This window comes from Lolium perenne, chromosome 2 (assembly GCF_019359855.2).
Source record: "Lolium perenne isolate Kyuss_39 chromosome 2, Kyuss_2.0, whole genome shotgun sequence".
NCBI classification, from domain to species: Eukaryota; Viridiplantae; Streptophyta; class Magnoliopsida; order Poales; family Poaceae; genus Lolium; species Lolium perenne.
In genome coordinates, this window is record NC_067245.2 from 309516325 (window position 1) to 309534042 (window position 17718).

The 17718-nt window shown below is 42.0% G+C and overlaps 1 protein-coding gene across 1 annotated transcript; it reads right to left on the reverse strand.

The window, feature by feature from the left end:
- Nucleotides 1-11323: 11323 nt before the first annotated feature.
- On the reverse strand, nt 11324-12713 carry LOC127330807 (peroxidase 2). Its single transcript, XM_051356893.1, has 3 exons — nt 12413-12713; nt 12142-12324; nt 11324-12050 (listed from the first exon to the last, which is right to left on the reverse strand). Exons 1-3 carry the CDS (start codon nt 12629-12631, stop codon nt 11487-11489), a joined length of 966 nt encoding a protein of 321 aa, XP_051212853.1. The 5' UTR covers nt 12632-12713; the 3' UTR covers nt 11324-11486.
- Between the last annotated feature and the right edge of the window lie 5005 nt (nt 12714-17718).

The following is a 17718-nucleotide window of genomic DNA, read 5'->3' on the forward strand; positions in this document are numbered from 1 at the left end:
TCAAACTTTTTTGACACTTTTTAGATATTCCTTGTTGTTACACGTATGGCATCATGTATGGCAAATTTGGGGTCATTTGGAGATGTTTGAAAAAATCACTTTGCTTAAGCGCATGCCGTTTCGTCTCACTGAAACCAGCTTTTCTAACAAGGTGATTTTTCTACCTTCTCTTAATGACCTCAAATTTCATACAGCTGATCTTCTATACATAGATAGATAGATTGTTTTTTTACATTTTTCGAACTTTTTATTTTCCTTTATAATACCCAATTGATTTTCAGGTCAAAACCTCGAAAAACAGCATCATATATGGCATCATTTTCACCCTAAATTTAAAATTTTGTGAAACTTTCCCTTTTAAATATTCCTTGTTATTATAGGTATGGCATCATGTATGCCAAACTTGGTTAGGTCTCACTCAAACCAGCTTTTGTAACAAGGTAGGTTTTTTCGACCTTCTCTAAAGGGATTTTTTTCTACCTTCTCTAAATGACCTCAAAAATCATACAGACGATCTTCTATATAAAGATAGATAGATTGTTTCGTTTTTATAACCCTCCCAAACTTCAAATACAGAGATAGATAGATTGTTTCGTTTATCATTTTTACCGTGAATAGTAATGGCTACAAGAAATCAGTGATGGTTTATCATTTTTTGCGTGAAAAGTAATGACCACAACAAATCGGTGATGGTTTATCATTTTTTGCATGAAAATTAATGGCTACAACAAATCGGTGATGGTTTATCATTTTTTGCGTGAAAAGTAATGGCTACAACAAATCAGTGATGGTTTATCTTTTTTTGCGTGAAAAGTAATGCCTAAAAGAGTTTATAATTTTTGCGCGTGAAAAATAATACAGAAAACCGCCCTTTAGCATACTTAGAGGGTGGAAGCTAACCGCCGACAGAGAGAGAGAGGGTGGTGGCCCCGATTAGAGAGAGAGAGGGGTTATCCTGCCCGTTAGATCATACGATCAACGGTCGGCGGGTACGATCCGCGTGACATGGGCTAGACCAATCAGGACAATGTTGCACGTCTGCGAAAATTTGTGAAGGGAGAGGGCAAAACTGAGTAGTATCAAGAAACCAAGGGCACTTGAGTAGTAAACAGACTAATGGATTCAAATATGAGATTTAAAAAATGGAAAATGCGTGTTTTATACAATGAAACCCATCTTGGCCTACCTCAAACTATTTGCAATACAAATATACATGCGTGTGAGAATTGTGGCCTCATTTAGACAAAGTATGTTTTGGGGAAAGCTGTTTTGGGAAGGGCTTATTGTGGAAAACCACGCACCTTCATAGCTACTAGGTGATTTGAGAAGTGGTAATTTGTGGTAAAACTTGATTTATCTATGATTGTTATGGTTCCCAACGTGGCAGGTCTCGTAAGAAGACTCCATGAGTAAGTGCCACTCTTTTCCGGAATTTTTTGCACATTAAATGACTCATTTAACTAGTTAATCCCATTTGTTGACTCTCTGTTGACCAGCCACTTGAGGGTAAAACTGAGTATATTGCACTAGTCAGTATTAGCACTCAAGAAAAAAACTGAGCACATAAAAAATGCTAGTATAAGACTCGAGGGTATACCTGAGTATATCTAAATTTTCAGGGTTAGACTCGAGGACGCGTGTTGCGGTGCAGAAATGGAAGACGGGCAATTGTTGGTCGCGGTGCAGAAGTCGAAGACATGGACGCGTGTCGCGTTGCAGAAGTCCAAGACGTGCAACGGTGGACGGGTAGGACGCGGGTCGCATTAACCACCCCTCACCTTTATAGACGCCTCCTCGCACTATCTTTGTCACTCTCACTCGCTCACGCAACGCCGCCTCTCACGTCCCATCATCTTCTCCAAAGCAAAAAAAACCTCTCCCTCTCCGTCTCATCTGTCGGCGAGATGGACAAGGAGAATGCGAATCTCATCGTCCACGACGCCGTCGGCTCCAAGCACGACGCCTCCCTCTTCGACGCCGTCCCCTCAACGGCCGTCGCCACCATCGCCGGTGCATCGGAGGCTGCCGCCGGTGGCGGTCAGATCCTGCCGGGATGGGACCCCTATGAGGAGGTGCCGTACATCTCGCCCCCGAACCCCTACGACACCTGCATGGACGACCCATGGAACGAGGTAACTGCGGGTTGCTTCCTTTTTTGTTCCCCATTCCTTTTTGAACCCTATTTTTGCTGGTGTAGATGGATCTGTAGATGGATGAGTATTGGGTTAATATTTGCGCCGATTTTATTCCATTTTATTTTGATCCCTTCTTGATTTCGTTTAAGATTTGGGGTTTGGCCGTTCGGTTAATTTATGCAAGTAATAATGGGATCTCAATCAGTTAATTTATGCAAGTAATCATGGGATCTCAATCAGTTATTTTATGCACGAATCAAAAGATATCAACCGTTTAATTTGGCAAATAATCTGAAATGTGTTAAAGTTCAGATCTGGAATCTGTTTCTTTGCCTATGATGAATCGTTGGGCACAAATTTTTACAGGGAGGGTGATAACCCACAAGTATAGGGGATCGCGGCAGTCTTCGAGGGTAGTATAACCCAAATTTATTGATTCGACACAAGGGGAGGTAAAGAATACTTATAAGCCTTAACAACTGAGTTGTCAATTCAGCTGCACCTGGAAAAGCACTAGCAACAGGGGTGATGTGAAAGTAGCAGTAATATGAGAGCAGTAGTAACAGTAACACAGCAGCAGTAATAGCAATATGAGAGCGATGGCACCAGAAGATAGTTGATACTACTTCCAGTGACATGTAGAACAGGTATATGATGATGAGAGATGGACCGGGGTTCCCAGCGATCTACACTAGTGGTAACTCTCCAATAACAAGTGACAAGTGTTGGGTGAACAAATTACAGTTGGGGAATTGATAGGAATCAAAGGCATTAAGAAAGAACATCAGGCTTATTAATTATGTAGGCATGTTTTCCGTATATAGTCGTACGTGCTCGCAATGAGAAACTTGCACAACATCTTTTGTCCTACCAGCCGGTGGCAGCCGGGCCTCAAGGGAAACTACTGGATATTAAGGTACTCCTTTTAATAGAGTACCGGAGCAAAGCATTAACACACCGTGAAAACATGTGATCCTCACATCACTACCATCCCCTCCGGTTGTCCCGATTTCTGTCACTTCGGGGCCATTGGTTCCGGACAGTGACATGTGCATACAACTTGTAGATACAATCTAAGCAACAATATAGAGCTCAAATCTAAGATCATGCCACTCGGGCCCTAGTGACAAGCATTAAGCATAACAAGATTGCAGCAACAATAACTTCACAAACTTTATAGATAGACTAATCATAATGTATCATCCATCGGATCCCAACAAACACAACACCGATTACATCAGATGAATCTCAATCATGTAGGGCAGCTCATGAGACCATTGTATTGAAGTACATGGGGGAGAGTATACCGACATAGCTACTGCTAGAACCCGTAGTCCATGGGGGAACTACTCACGGAGCATGGCGGAGGCGGTGGCGTTAATGGAGATGGCTTCCGGGGGCACTTCCCCGTTCCGGCAGGGTGCCGGAACAGAGTTCTGTCCCCCGAATTGGAGTTTCGCGATGGCGGCGGCGCCCCTGGAGTCTTTTCGGATTTTCGTCAATTGGTATTGCGTTTTTAGGTCGAAAGGGCTTTTATAGGCGAAGAGGCGGCGCAGGGGGGCACCTGGGGGCGCCACACCCTAGGCCGGCGCGGCCAAGGCCTGGCCCGCGCCGCCATGTGGTGTGGTGGCCCCCTGGCCCCTCTCCGACTCTTCTTCGGTGTTCTGGAGCCTTCCGGGAAAAATAGGAGGTTTGGCGTTGATTTCGTCCAATTTCGAGAATATTGCCCGAACAGCCTTTCTGGAACCAAAAACAGCAGAAAACAGGAACTGGCACTGTGGCATCTCGTTAATAGGTTAGTTCCAGAAAACGCATAAAAACATCATAAAGTGCAAGCAAAACATGTAAGTATTGTCATAAAACAAGCATGGAACAACAGAAATTATGGATACGTCGGGGACGTATCAGCATCCCCAAGCTTAGTTCCTGCTCGTCCCGAGCAGGTAAACGATAAAAAGAATAATTTCTGTAGTGACATGCTACTTACATAACCTTGATCATACTATTACAAAGCATATGAAATGAATGAAGTGACTCAAGGCAATGATCTATAGTTGCTAACAAATAGATAACATATAGCAAAACTTTTCATGAGTAGTACTTTCAAGACAAGCATCAAAAGATTGCACAAGAGTTAACTCATAAAGCAATATATTCAAAGTAAAGGCATCGAAGCAACACAAAGGAAGATATAAGTTTCAGCGGTTGCTTTCAACTTTCAACATGTATATCTCATGGATATTGTCAACATAGAGTAATATGATGAATGCAAATATGCAAGTATGTAAGAATCAATGCACAGTTGACACAAGTGTTTGCTTCTAAGGTGGAAGGAAGTAGGTAAACTGACTCAACATAAAGTAAAAGAATGGTCCTTCAAAGAGGAAAGCATCGATTGCTATATTTGTGCTAGAGCTTTGGTTTTGAAAACATATAGAGAGCATAAAAAGTAAAATTTTGAGAGGTGTTTGTTGTTGTCAACGAATGGTAATGGGTACACTAACTACCTCGCCAACCGGACTTTCAAGAGCGGCTCCCATTTTATTTTATTTTTGGGTGGCACTCCTTCCAACCTTTCTTTCACAAACCATGGCTAACCGAATCCTCGGGTGCCTGCCAACAATCTCATACCATGAAGGAGTGCCTTTTTATCTTAGTTTTATTATGATGATGACACTCCTCCCAACCTTTGCTTACACAAGCCATGGCTAACCGAATCCTTCGGGTGCCTTCTAACAATCACATACCATGGAGGAGTGTCTATTTAAGTTAATTAATTCGGGACTGGGAATCCCATTGCCAGCTCTTTTTGCAAAATTATTGGATAAGCGGATGTGCCACTAGTCCATATGAGAGTCCGTCAAAAGTAAATGACAAGGTTGAAAGCTAAACACCACATACTTCCTCATGAGCTATAAAACATTGACACAAATCAGAGGTGATAAATTTTGAATTGTTTAAAGGTAGCACTCAAGCAATTTACTTTGGAATGGCAGGAAATACCACATAGTAGGTAGGTGTGGTGGACACAAATGGCATAGGTTTTGGCTCAAGGTTTTTGGATGCACGAGAAGTAATCCCTCTCAGTACAAGGCTTTGGCTAGCAAGGTTGTTTGAAGCAAACACAAGTATGAACCGATACAGCAAAACTTACATAAGAACATATTGCAAGCATTATAATACTCTACACTGTCTTCCTTGTTGCTCAAACACTTTTACCAGAAAATATCTAGACCTTAAGAGAGATCAATTATGCAAACCAATTTTAACAAGCTTTACGGTAGTTCTCCACTAATAGGTTTAAACTACATGCAAAAACTTATGATTTACTTGAGAGCTCAAAACAATTGCCAAGTATCAAATTATCCAAGACATATGAGGCATTTTCTTTTCCCAACCAAATAAAGATAAATATTGTAGCTTCCAACTTTTATTCATTGAACATTAAAAGTAAAACGAAGAACAAGTGTTCATATGAAAAAGCGGAGCGTGTATCTCTCCCAAACAAGGATTGCTAGGATCCAAATTTATTCAAACATAAACAAAATGAAAAATAAACACACAGACGCTCCAAGTAAAGCACATATGATGTGACCGAATAAAAATATAGTTTCAGGGGAGGAACCTGATAAGTTGATGAAGAAGGGGATGCCCAAGGAATCCCCAAGCTTAGACGCTTGAGTCTTCTTGAAATATACAGGGATGAACCACGGGGGCATCCCCAAGCTTAGACTTTTCACTCTTCTTGATCATATATCATCCTCCTCTCTTGACCCTTGAAAACTTCCTTCACAACAAACTTCTCATAAACTTCATTAGAGGGGTTAGTACTCAAAAAATTTGAATCCACCTTGGTCCTGTAGTGGCACATTGCAAGAACTCAATAAAACATTAGCTACAGCTCTCTACGTCTAGAAAAGCTCGCTTAAAGTCCACAAGAGACAATGCAAAAAACAGAGACAGAATCTGCCAAAACAGAACAGCCAGTAAAGACGAATTTTAATAAAATACTTCCGTTGCTCAAATCAGAAAACTCAAAACTAATGAAAGTTGCGTACATATCTGAGGAACACGCACGTAAATTGGCATAATTTTCTGAGTTTCCTACAGAGAATTAGACCAAGATTCGTGACAGATAGAAATCTGTTTCTGCGCAGAAATCCAAATCTAGTATCAACCTTCGATTAGAGGCTTCACTTGGCACAACAAAACACAAAACTAAGATAAGGAGAGGTTGCTACAGTAGTAAACAACTTCCAAGACACAAATATAAAACAAAGTACTGTAGCAAAATAACACATGGGTTATCTCCCAAGAAGTTGCTTTCTTTATAGCCATTAAGATGGGCTCAGCAGTTTTGATGATGCACTCGCAAGAAATAGTATTTGAAGCAAAAGAGAGCATCAAGAGGCAAATTCAAAACAAATTTAAGTCTAACATGCTTCCTATGCAAAGGAATCTTGTAAATAAACAAGTTCATGAAAAGCAAAGTAACAAGCATAGGAAGATAGAACAAGTGTAATTTCAAGATTTTAAGCATATAGAGAGGTGTTTTAGCACCATGAAAATTTCTACAACCGTATTTTCCTCTCTCATAATAATTTTCAGTAGCTTCACAAACAAACTCAACAATATAGCTATCACATGCAGCAAACTTTTCATGATCCATAGACATATAATTTTTATCAAGTTCAAAAATAGTGGGATTAAAACTCTCAAACACACTTTTATCAATAATATAACAAGATGATCGATCAATCTCAAGAGATATGGGACACATAGATAAAGTTAAATCCTCTTCAATCCCATTTTCATTAGTAGTACAATTAATAGTATCAAGTAACATAGGACCATCATCTAGAGCTTTATCATAAACATTTGCTAAGCAAAATTCTTTAGTACCATGCATTTCAACATCAGGCACAAACAAAGCATTATCATAAGATTTATCAAAGTAGCATGGATTATCATATATAACAGTAGCATAATTATTCTCACAAGTTTTACTCATAGGTACTATTTCAAGAGAATCCACAGGAACATAACATTCAACCTCTTTCGGTAAGCATGGAGGACAATCAAATAATGTAAGAGATAAAGAGTTACTCTCATTAGGAGGTTGGCATGGGTAGCTAATCCATTCTTCCTCCTTTTGTTCGTCGCTCTCCTCTTCTTTTTCATCCAATGAGCTTTCAGGTTCATCAATTTCCTCCTCTTTTTCATCCAATGAGCTTTCAGGTTCATCAGTTTCTTCTTCCACAGGTTCCTGCAAATTGTGAGTGCATTCTTTTGCATTAATGAGTCTCTCTTTATAATCAATGATATAAGGATTATCACCGAAGCATTCTATGCAACAATTAAGGATAGAAGAGACATAATCTTTAAGGTCCTTACAAACAACACAAGTTTCATAATTCTCAACCATGAAGGATTCGATCTCAGAGGCTCCCATAAACACGACAAATTGTTCTACCTCTTCGAACCCATAATGAATATAGCAATTCCGATTATAGTTTTTAATTAAAAATTCCTCACTAAAGCCACATTGAAATTTAAGATGTTTAGTATCCTGTTGAGAGCAACAGTTTATATCATGGCGTTTAAGCAAGATTTTAGCAATTGTATTCACTTTTTCTATCATAGCACTCATTACTTCACCAGCTCTTGATTTCCTATAATTATTATAACATTCTATGAGCTCCAAGTAGGTTGTTGGTTCTCCCATAACAGCAGTTTTTTAATTTTTTGGTTTTTCAAATTTTTATGGATTTTTGGGTATATGAGACAAATAAAACAAGACAAAAATAAACTAAGCAAAAGTAAACTAAGCAAAGTAACACAAGACAGAAATAAACTAAGCACAAATAAACTAGACAAAAGTAAAATAAGCAAAACAAAATAAAATAAAACAGAGAGAGAGGTAGAGTGTACTCCCCAGGTGAACTTATGAGTAGAGCTATGCCTCCCCGGCAACGGCGCCAGAAAATAGTCTTGATAACCCACAAGTATAGGGGATCGCGGCAGTCTTCGAGGGTAGTATAACCCAAATTTATTGATTCGACACAAGGGGAGGTAAAGAATACTTATAAGCCTTAACAACTGAGTTGTCAATTCAGCTGCACCTGGAAAAGCACTAGCAACAGGGGTGATGTGAAAGTAGCAGTAATATGAGAGCAGTAGTAACAGTAACACAGCAGCAGTAATAGCAATATGAGAGCGATGGCACCAGAAGATAGTTGATACTACTTCCAGTGACATGTAGAACAGGTATATGATGATGAGAGATGGACCGGGGTTCCCAGCGATCTACACTAGTGGTAACTCTCCAATAACAAGTGACAAGTGTTGGGTGAACAAATTACAGTTGGGGAATTGATAGGAATCAAAGGCATTAAGAAAGAACATCAGGCTTATTAATTATGTAGGCATGTTTTCCGTATATAGTCGTACGTGCTCGCAATGAGAAACTTGCACAACATCTTTTGTCCTACCAGCCGGTGGCAGCCGGGCCTCAAGGGAAACTACTGGATATTAAGGTACTCCTTTTAATAGAGTACCGGAGCAAAGCATTAACACACCATGAAAACATGTGATCCTCACATCACTACCATCCCCTCCGGTTGTCCCGATTTCTGTCACTTCGGGGCCATTGGTTCCGGACAGTGACATGTGCATACAACTTGTAGATACAATCTAAGCAACAATATAGAGCTCAAATCTAAGATCATGCCACTCGGGCACTAGTGACAAGCATTAAGCATAACAAGATTGCAGCAACAATAACTTCACAAACTTTATAGATAGACTAATCATAATGTATCATCCATCGGATCCCAACAAACACAACACCGATTACATCAGATGAATCTCAATCATGTAGGGCAGCTCATGAGACCATTGTATTGAAGTACATGGGGGAGAGTATACCGACATAGCTACTACTAGAACCCGTAGTCCATGGGGGAACTACTCACGGAGCATGGCGGAGGCGGTGGCGTTGATGGAGATGGCTTCCGGGGGCACTTCCCCGTTCCGGCAGGGTGCCGGAACAGAGTTCTGTCCCCCGAATTGGAGTTTCGCGATGGCGGCGGCGCCCCTGGAGTCTTTTCGGAGTTTCGTCAATTGGTACTGCGTTTTTAGGTCGAAAGGGCTTTTATAGGCGAAGAGGCGGCGCAGGGGGGCACCTGGGGGCGCCACACCCTAGGCCGGCGCGGCCAAGGCCTGGCCCGCGCCGCCATGTGGTGTGGTGGCCCCCTGGCCCCTCTCCGACTCTTCTTCGGTGTTCTGGAGCCTTCCGGGAAAAATAGGAGGTTTGGCGTTGATTTCGTCCAATTCCGAGAATATTGCCCGAACAGCCTTTCTGGAACCAAAAACAGCAGAAAACAGGAACTGGCACTGTGGCATCTCGTTAATAGGTTAGTTCCGGAAAACGCATAAAAACATCATAAAGTGCAAGCAAAACATGTAAGTATTGTCATAAAACAAGCATGGAACAACAGAAATTATGGATACGTCGGGGACGTATCAGAGGGTTCAGCGAACCATTGCTGTACACAAATCTGTTGTGCATGAGCTTTGGTTCGCTAACATCGTCCCTGTAGATATATAATCGTGTCCACTCTAACTGAGGATGCCTCTGTTTTTTCCTAACTTTGTTATCATGCACGTTAGTCATCGTTGCAACTCATTCATTCATAGTTTCCGTTTGATATGGATCAGATGTCTGGTAGCGACGTCGGCAGCGACGATGAGGACCAGCACACCAAGACTCGCCAGGTGCTGCGGAGGCTGCAGGTCAGCCAGTACATCTCCTACTTCGCCAAAGGTGTCTACAGGTGCCCCTTCTGCACTAGGAGACTCAGCGGCACCGACTTCAACTGCCTCCTCATGCATGCCGAGGACATCGGCAAGACCTTCCCCAAGGTCAGCGCGACGGTGAACGTCTACTCCTTCCGCGCCAAGCAAAAGGCGCTCGGCATGCACCTCCGCAACTTGCAGCGGGTGGAGATCGCCGCCGGGCGCATTCCTGCGCTCAAGCCCAAGGTGCCCAAGGGAAGCAACAAGTGGAGGCAGAGCCAGATGGGGTAGGCGGAGTCCTGGACGTGTGCTACTGCTGTCTCCTCTATTTTGTTGTTAGCTAGGGATCCCTTGTTGTTATGTTGTTAGTATGATGGTGATGTGAAGAACCTCGAACCTGTTACTATGTTGGCTGCTGTATGCAGCTTATTATCTAGGGAGGGATCCCTATTATCTATCCCTATTCTACTATATGTCTGTGTGAATTTATCGTACATTACCCTGGAGATTTGTTTCTAGATTTAACTGCATAGGGAGTACTAGATTTGCTGCCATATTGGGCAAACAACGAGGGTCAAAAGGCACAAATAATTGAAGAAAGACAGAAATGCAAATTTCTCTAGATTTGATACTAATTAGGTGAAAAAAGACAGAGAAAAAGAGGGGGAAAGGTACTCTTAAAAGGGAAAGTGCCAATTTGGACCGAGAGAGACAGAACCCAGCTCCTGCTCACGTGCAACCAAGCGCGGTCTCGTCCTGTCCCACGCGGTCCCTTTCTACCAGCCCCACGCGACGCGGCCCCACACGTCAGCACGGAACAGTCAACTAAACGGGAATCCTGCCGTCTGAGCTCCTTCTGCGGGTTTCAAACAAGGGCTTGGGGAAAACTGAGTACAACTAAGGACTCGAGGGCACGAGAATAGAAAACCCTTTAAATTTTTCTGTGCAATTCAAAATTTAAAATTATTTAAAAGTCAAAACAAATCCTTTAAATAGATATACCTATAATATCATAAAAAATCTAAACTATTTTTCCACATTCTAATTGTTATGTTTCAGTGATATGCAAAGAATCAAGTTCAAAGATTATACGGCTCCAGAGAAGCTAAAAGAGAAAAAATGTTTGAGAGAAAAAAATAAGCTAGTATCTTGATGCACTTATTATCAGCCCAAATACATGAGCGCACTGAGCACCAACTAAAAAATTCTCCTCTGGCTAGGATGTTCTCTCCGTTTTCCGTTAGTTGTGGGGCACGCATACTTCTTTCAAATTTAAATTTCGGAATCTTGTCAAACTTAATTCCCTCTAGCTCTAAATATATTAAACCTTCATAGATTTTATCCTCCATTTTGCCTAATTTGAGGTAGTGCACAAAATCGAAGCGCATGCATCATTCAAGAAGGTTCATCTGATCTTATTATTCCTTGAAGACATCTTCGTGTGACGTAGTACTACAACCGTTCGAAGCAGACTACATGAATCATCACACAGGTAGAAATTGTGGAGAACACACGCGACATAAACAACACACTGATCGATCAATGGCAAATACTTCAGTTTGCCTTCCTGCAGTTCACCCTGACCTGGCCGCTGGTTCCGGTGACAACGCCGATGCCGCCCATCTTCACCATGGCGACACGGAAGTCGTCGAAGAAGCCGGCGCCCATGCCGGACGCGTACCCGGTGGTCTGCGCGTCTGCGGAGCCACCGTTAAACAGCTGCTGGTCCGAGTGCAGCAGGCCCTTGTTGCGCAGCAGGTTCTTGTAGTAGAAGTTGTCGAAGACGTAGGACGTGGAGGGGTCGAGCGGCGAGGTGGTGTCGTCGCCGGTGCCGTCCGTCGACGGGCATTTCGCTTTCAGCGACGTGGCGAGCGTCGAGTCGAGGGTGGCGTTCTCGTTGTAGAGACGGCCGCGGAAGTTGACGCACCGTGCCTGGCCGATGGTGTGCGCGCCGGAGAGCGCGACCATGTCCTTGGCGGTGAGGCCCTTGTCCGAGAAGGCCTTGATCAGGGCGCCGAGGTCAGAGGTCGGCGCCGGGAGGTCGGTGTTCGCGGCGTCCTGGCTCGACGTCGAGCCATCCCTCCTGCCAAGCTGCACGTCCCACGTTGGCCCGCCCAGCTACAGTCGATCAGAAGTAGAGTTCAGAACATGATTAAGCAAGTTGTTTTGACTTTTGAGCGCCGCTCTGAAGCTTGTATGGCGTGCTTACGGCGACGACGGAGTCGCGGGCGGCGACGGCTAGGATGTCGGCGCAGGACACGACCTTGGCGCAGGAGTCCTCGAGCTGCGCCTTGATGTCGTCGACCACCTCGAAGCCGCGAAGGGAGCTCTTGTTGGGCACCGCGTTCTTCTCGCCGGTGGCGCCGTCGAGCAGCACTGACCCGTCACAGCCCTGTACAAGTTCACAGGGTATATATTTCCATGGTTAATCCTCGAAAAGAGAGAGCTTGATTAGGTAGGGACGAGCATACGACACTTACATTGACAAAACAGTCGTGGAAATGGAGTCGGAGCAACGACGCTCCCATGCGAGATTCTTTGGAGACGGCGGCTCGCACGGCGTCCTCGATGATGTCCAGAGCGTCCGGGCAGGTTTCGTCGTAGAAATCAGTGGAAAGCTGAGCTGAAACAAGCGCGGCAGATAAGAAGATCAAGGCCACGATGCCGCAGGAACCCAAGGTATTCTTGCAGTTTGCCATTGCTAATAGATAGAGCAAGGCAAGTAGCCAAGTACAGATAGGTTCCTGTTCTAATTAACTTCACACACTCTATGTAGCTCAAGCTTGTGGTAGTGTGCTTGGATAACTACAGGCAACGTGGTATATATAGGGGACATGATCGGGCATGCCACTAGCCACTAGGCACTAGCCCACTATGCGACGTCGTATATTCTTCTGCTCTTCTTGACTTATGGTTTCATCTATTTTTTTTAGGGAATAGGTGTTATCACCTCTTTATTCATCGTATAATAGCATTGGTTTGACGAAAAAAATACAAAATTCAAGTGGTATTGTAACAAAAAAAAAAAAAAACTAAACTCCCATCAATGTGGGACACTTAATTGAAAAAACCATAATTACAACCTTTAGCTAGCTAATATACTGAAATCTGACCATGTGCCCACCTAGTATCGACTGACCAAGATGGTTCGGCTTAAAATCGGCTTGAACCGAATAGGTAAGACAAATAGATGTGTTTGGTACAAAATGAATTTCAAACTGCACAACAGACAAAACTAGACAACGTGACATGATAAGTTACCAGAATACTCAAGGTAAGAGTAGTTATTTTCATTTACTACTCCATCCGTTCCATGGGAACACGTCGAAAGTTTCTCTAAATTTGGACATATTTAGACACTATTTAATGACTAGTTACATTCAAATTTAGACAACCTTTCGACATGTTTCATGGGGCGGAGGGACTACATTTTTTTCACAATTTTCTATGTACTCTGGAATTTTATTAACAATTTGTCAAAAATTTAGAAAAAAGTCAGATCTCTTAAATATGGCTATGCAACTTGAATACTTCCCAAAATACTCATGCAGATAGTTTGACTTACTAGAATAATGGTTTTAGTTTTTCTACAAGCTCAATTTTTTAGGCTCAAATATCTAAATTGCATGTTACACTTTGATGAGTCCATCTTGTACTCAACATTTCTTGAGTTTAGCCCCGATATTTTGTGATTTATCTCAGATTATGTTGTCAACAATTTCATTTGGGTTTACTCCTTTACTTTGTTTTTGTAGGATTTTTAGGTGAAATGCACCTCGCATGTACTTATCATGTTGACTGGAGCCAAGTTGAGATCATTTTATTGAGGTTATAAGCTTCCGATGGATTTTCTATATTGAGATCCAAAATATTCTCAAATAAGATAATCACATAGATTGTTGGTCTCATCGATATGAATATTGTGATTCTAAGATCACCTCAATCCTAATCCGGATGAAATTTTGGGCCAAAAGTAACAAGCATTACACCAACCAGACAAGAGCCGACCTAAGGAGAGACTGGGCAGCTCTACCAACTTCTGTACCATGTGGCATTGTGGCACAAAAATAGTTACAATTATCCTATTTAATTCCAATTTTAGTGGGAGTTATCCTTGTATCTGTAATAATACAAGGAATGTAAGGTGAAGTTACAATCCATCAATTATCCCTTGGATCAAATTGGAGGAGGATATAAGTAATATGAAAGGATGGACTAGGCCTTTCATTTATTATCAATCATTTGGCCAGACGGCACTAACTAAGGAAGAAATCATGGTATCATCAAGAAGGCATGTAGTCCCTCACCAACTCCTAGAGATTCACCCTCCGCACCTCCACCATACGATCCAAAACAAGATGGAAAATATGGAAGCTCCACACCACCTCCTTGCGTCGTCCGCCACCACCTTCTTCATTGTTGCCTCCATCTAGGCTAAAAGTTACTACTTTTGCAATATTAGACGTAGTGATAGCTTTAATGAAATATATGTATATGATTTGGTTGTCTTCATTCATTTATGTTGAGTAGTTGTTCAAGTTCTGGGTTGAGTATGATCTAGCTCGAAATGTTGGTCATGAGAATTAGGTGGCCTATGTTGGGAGATGACATCCATAGTATCTTGCGAGAACATTCCACATGAATGGAGTAGATAGACGTATTCTTATGAACCATCCACTTGTAATTAATATTTTCATCTCACAAGTTAAAACAACAAGGAGATTAGTGATTAGATAATGCCCGCAAGGAGTGATAGTCTATGGTTACCATATTGGAATGACTATTTGTCTAAGGAGTAATAGGAATCCATAGAGTATGATGATTGGTTTGGTTTTGTGTGACCATAATATCTTTCTTGACCGTGTGAAACATTAGTGTTCGGAAGTGGACAAAAAATGTCACACCTCTACAGTAACATGAGGCTCCATTAGAAGACTTCCTATATAATTACTAGGTGGATGCCTCCTAGTTGCTCTTCTAGTACTATTGAAATAGGAAGCATATAATGTAGGGATTCGTTGCATAGAAAACAAAAAATTTCCTACCGCGAGAACGCAATCCAAGCCAAGATGCAATCTAGAAGACGGGAGCAACGAGGGGATGATCAAGACTAACCCTTGAAGATTTCCAAAGCCTATAAGAGTAGGCTCTTATTGCTGCGGTAGACGATCACTTGCCGCTTGCAAAAGCGCGTAGAAGATCTTGATCACGGTGCCACAATCGGGCAGCACCTCCGTACTCGGTCACACGTTCGGTGTTGATGAAGACGACGTCCTTCTCCCCATTCCAGCGGGCAGCGGAAGTAGTAGCTCCTCCTTGAATCCGGCAGCACGACGGCGTGGTGGCGGTGGTGATGGAGAACTCCGGCAGGGCTTCGCCTATGCGCTGCGGGAGTATTATGTGGAGGAGGAGAGGCTAGGGTTTGGGGAGAGGGGGAGGCTAGGGCGCCGGCCAAGGGCAGCCCTAGGTGGTGCGGCCAAGAGTGGGCAGCCCCCTCCCTCTCCTCCTCATTATATAGGTGGAAATCCCCAAGTGTTGGTATCCAAGTCTTCGAATAAGACCCCAACAATGAAACCTCCCATAGGTGGGAAACCTACTCAAGGGGGGAAATCCCACTCAAGGTGGGACTCCCACCCCTTCCTTGGGGGGTTGGCCGGCCACCCTTTGGGGAGTCCACCTTGGACTCCTCCCCTTTAGGGTTGGCTGGTCATGCAAGGTGGAGTCCCTCCGGGACTCCACTTTCCATGGTGATTTCTTCCGGACTTTTCTAGAACCTTCTAGAACCTGCCATAAATGCACCAGATCATTTCCAAACTTGGAATATGACTTCCTATATATGAATCTTATTCTCCGGACCATTCCGGAACTCCTCGTGATGTCCGGGATCTCATCCGGGACTCCGAACAAATATTCGAACTCCATTCCATATTCAAGTTCTACCATTTCAACATCAAACCTTAAGTGTGTCACCCTACGGTTCGCGAACTATGCGGACATGGTTGAGTACTCACTCCGACCAATAACCAATAGCGGGATCTGGAGATCCATAATGGCTCCCACATATTCAACGATGACTTCAGTGATCGAATGAACCATTGACATACGATACCAATTCCCTTTGTCACGCGATATTTTACTTGTCCGAGGTTTGATCATCGGTATCACTCTATACCTTGTTCAACCTCGTCTCCTGACAAGTACTCTTTACTCGTACCGTGGTATGTGGTCTCTTATGAACTTATTCATATGCTTGCAAGACATTAGACGACATTCCACCGAGAGGGCCCAGAGTATATCTATCCGTCATCGGGATGGACAAATCCCACTGTTGATCCATATGCCTCAACTCATACTTTCCGGATACTTAATCCCACCTTTATAACCACCCATTTACGCAGTGGCGTTTGGTGTAATCAAAGTACCTTTCCGGTATAAGTGATTTACATGATCTCATGGTCATAAGGACTAGGTAACTATGTATCGAAAGCTTATAGCAAATAACTCAATGACGTGATCTTATGCTATGCTTAATTGGGTGTGTCCATTACATCATTCATATAATGATATAACCTTGTTATTAATAACATCCAATGTTCATGATTATGAAACTAATCATCCATTAATCAACAAGCTAGTTAAGAGGCATACTAGGGACTCTTTGTTGTCTACATATCACACATGTACTAATGTTTCGGTTAATACAATTATAGCATGATATATAAACATTTATCATAAACATAAAGATATATAATAACCACTTTTATTATTGCCTCTTGGGCATATCTCCTTCAGTTTCCCACTTGCACTAGAGTCAATAATCTAGTTTACATTTGTAAAGATATAACACCTTGGCCTTCTGGTGTTTTATCATGTTTTGCTCACGGGAGAGGTTTTAGTCAACGGATCTAACATGCTCAGAAACGTATGTATTTTGTAATTCATTTGCGTCTCAATCGCATCACTCATTTTCAAATGAGTCGGCATTAAATATGTTTAGTCTTCTGGTGGAACCTTAATTCCGCGGTCTGAAATATGTCACTAATATTGTCACACAATATAGCTTCAAAGTTCTGACTCTGTCGGAACTACACCAAGTTCTCAAAGAACCTCTTGACTTTAACATCCTTTGTCATTGTCAAAACAATGACATATTCTGCCTTCTTTTGTAGAATCCGTCATAATATTTAGAACTCTTCTAAATCTAGCATAGACAACTTCTAGCTCATCGTGCTACCTTTTAAACAACACTTAGTCTAATTTGAGATTGAAATTTTATTTTCATATGTGACAAAACAAATATCGGTGCAACATCTTACAGCGATTTGTTTGTCATTTCCCATACAAAGCTATATATATCCTTGGTTTCTTCTAAAGTACTCAAGGATACTCTTACTGTCGTCCAATGATCATCATATGAATCATTCTGGTATATGCTCATAACACTTTATAGCACATGACATCTGATTGTGTACATATTATTCGTGATCTATAATCACTCATGTGTTTTTACTCATTGAGTGTCAGATACACTCAAGTCTTGTTAAAACTTAACATGACAAGAATATTTTCTATATTGAACTATTTCAATATCTATTCTATGTACTTTGACTTAAACATATTATGTGTTTTAATCTATCTTTATAGATCTTGACACAAAATTTGTTTCTGTCTATATCCTTTCATTGAAGTTAATTTCTCAATGAAACCTTTTAATCAAGTATATAATTACATCATTTATAACCAACTATATGTCATCTACATAAGTATTATAAATATGTCTCAGCGC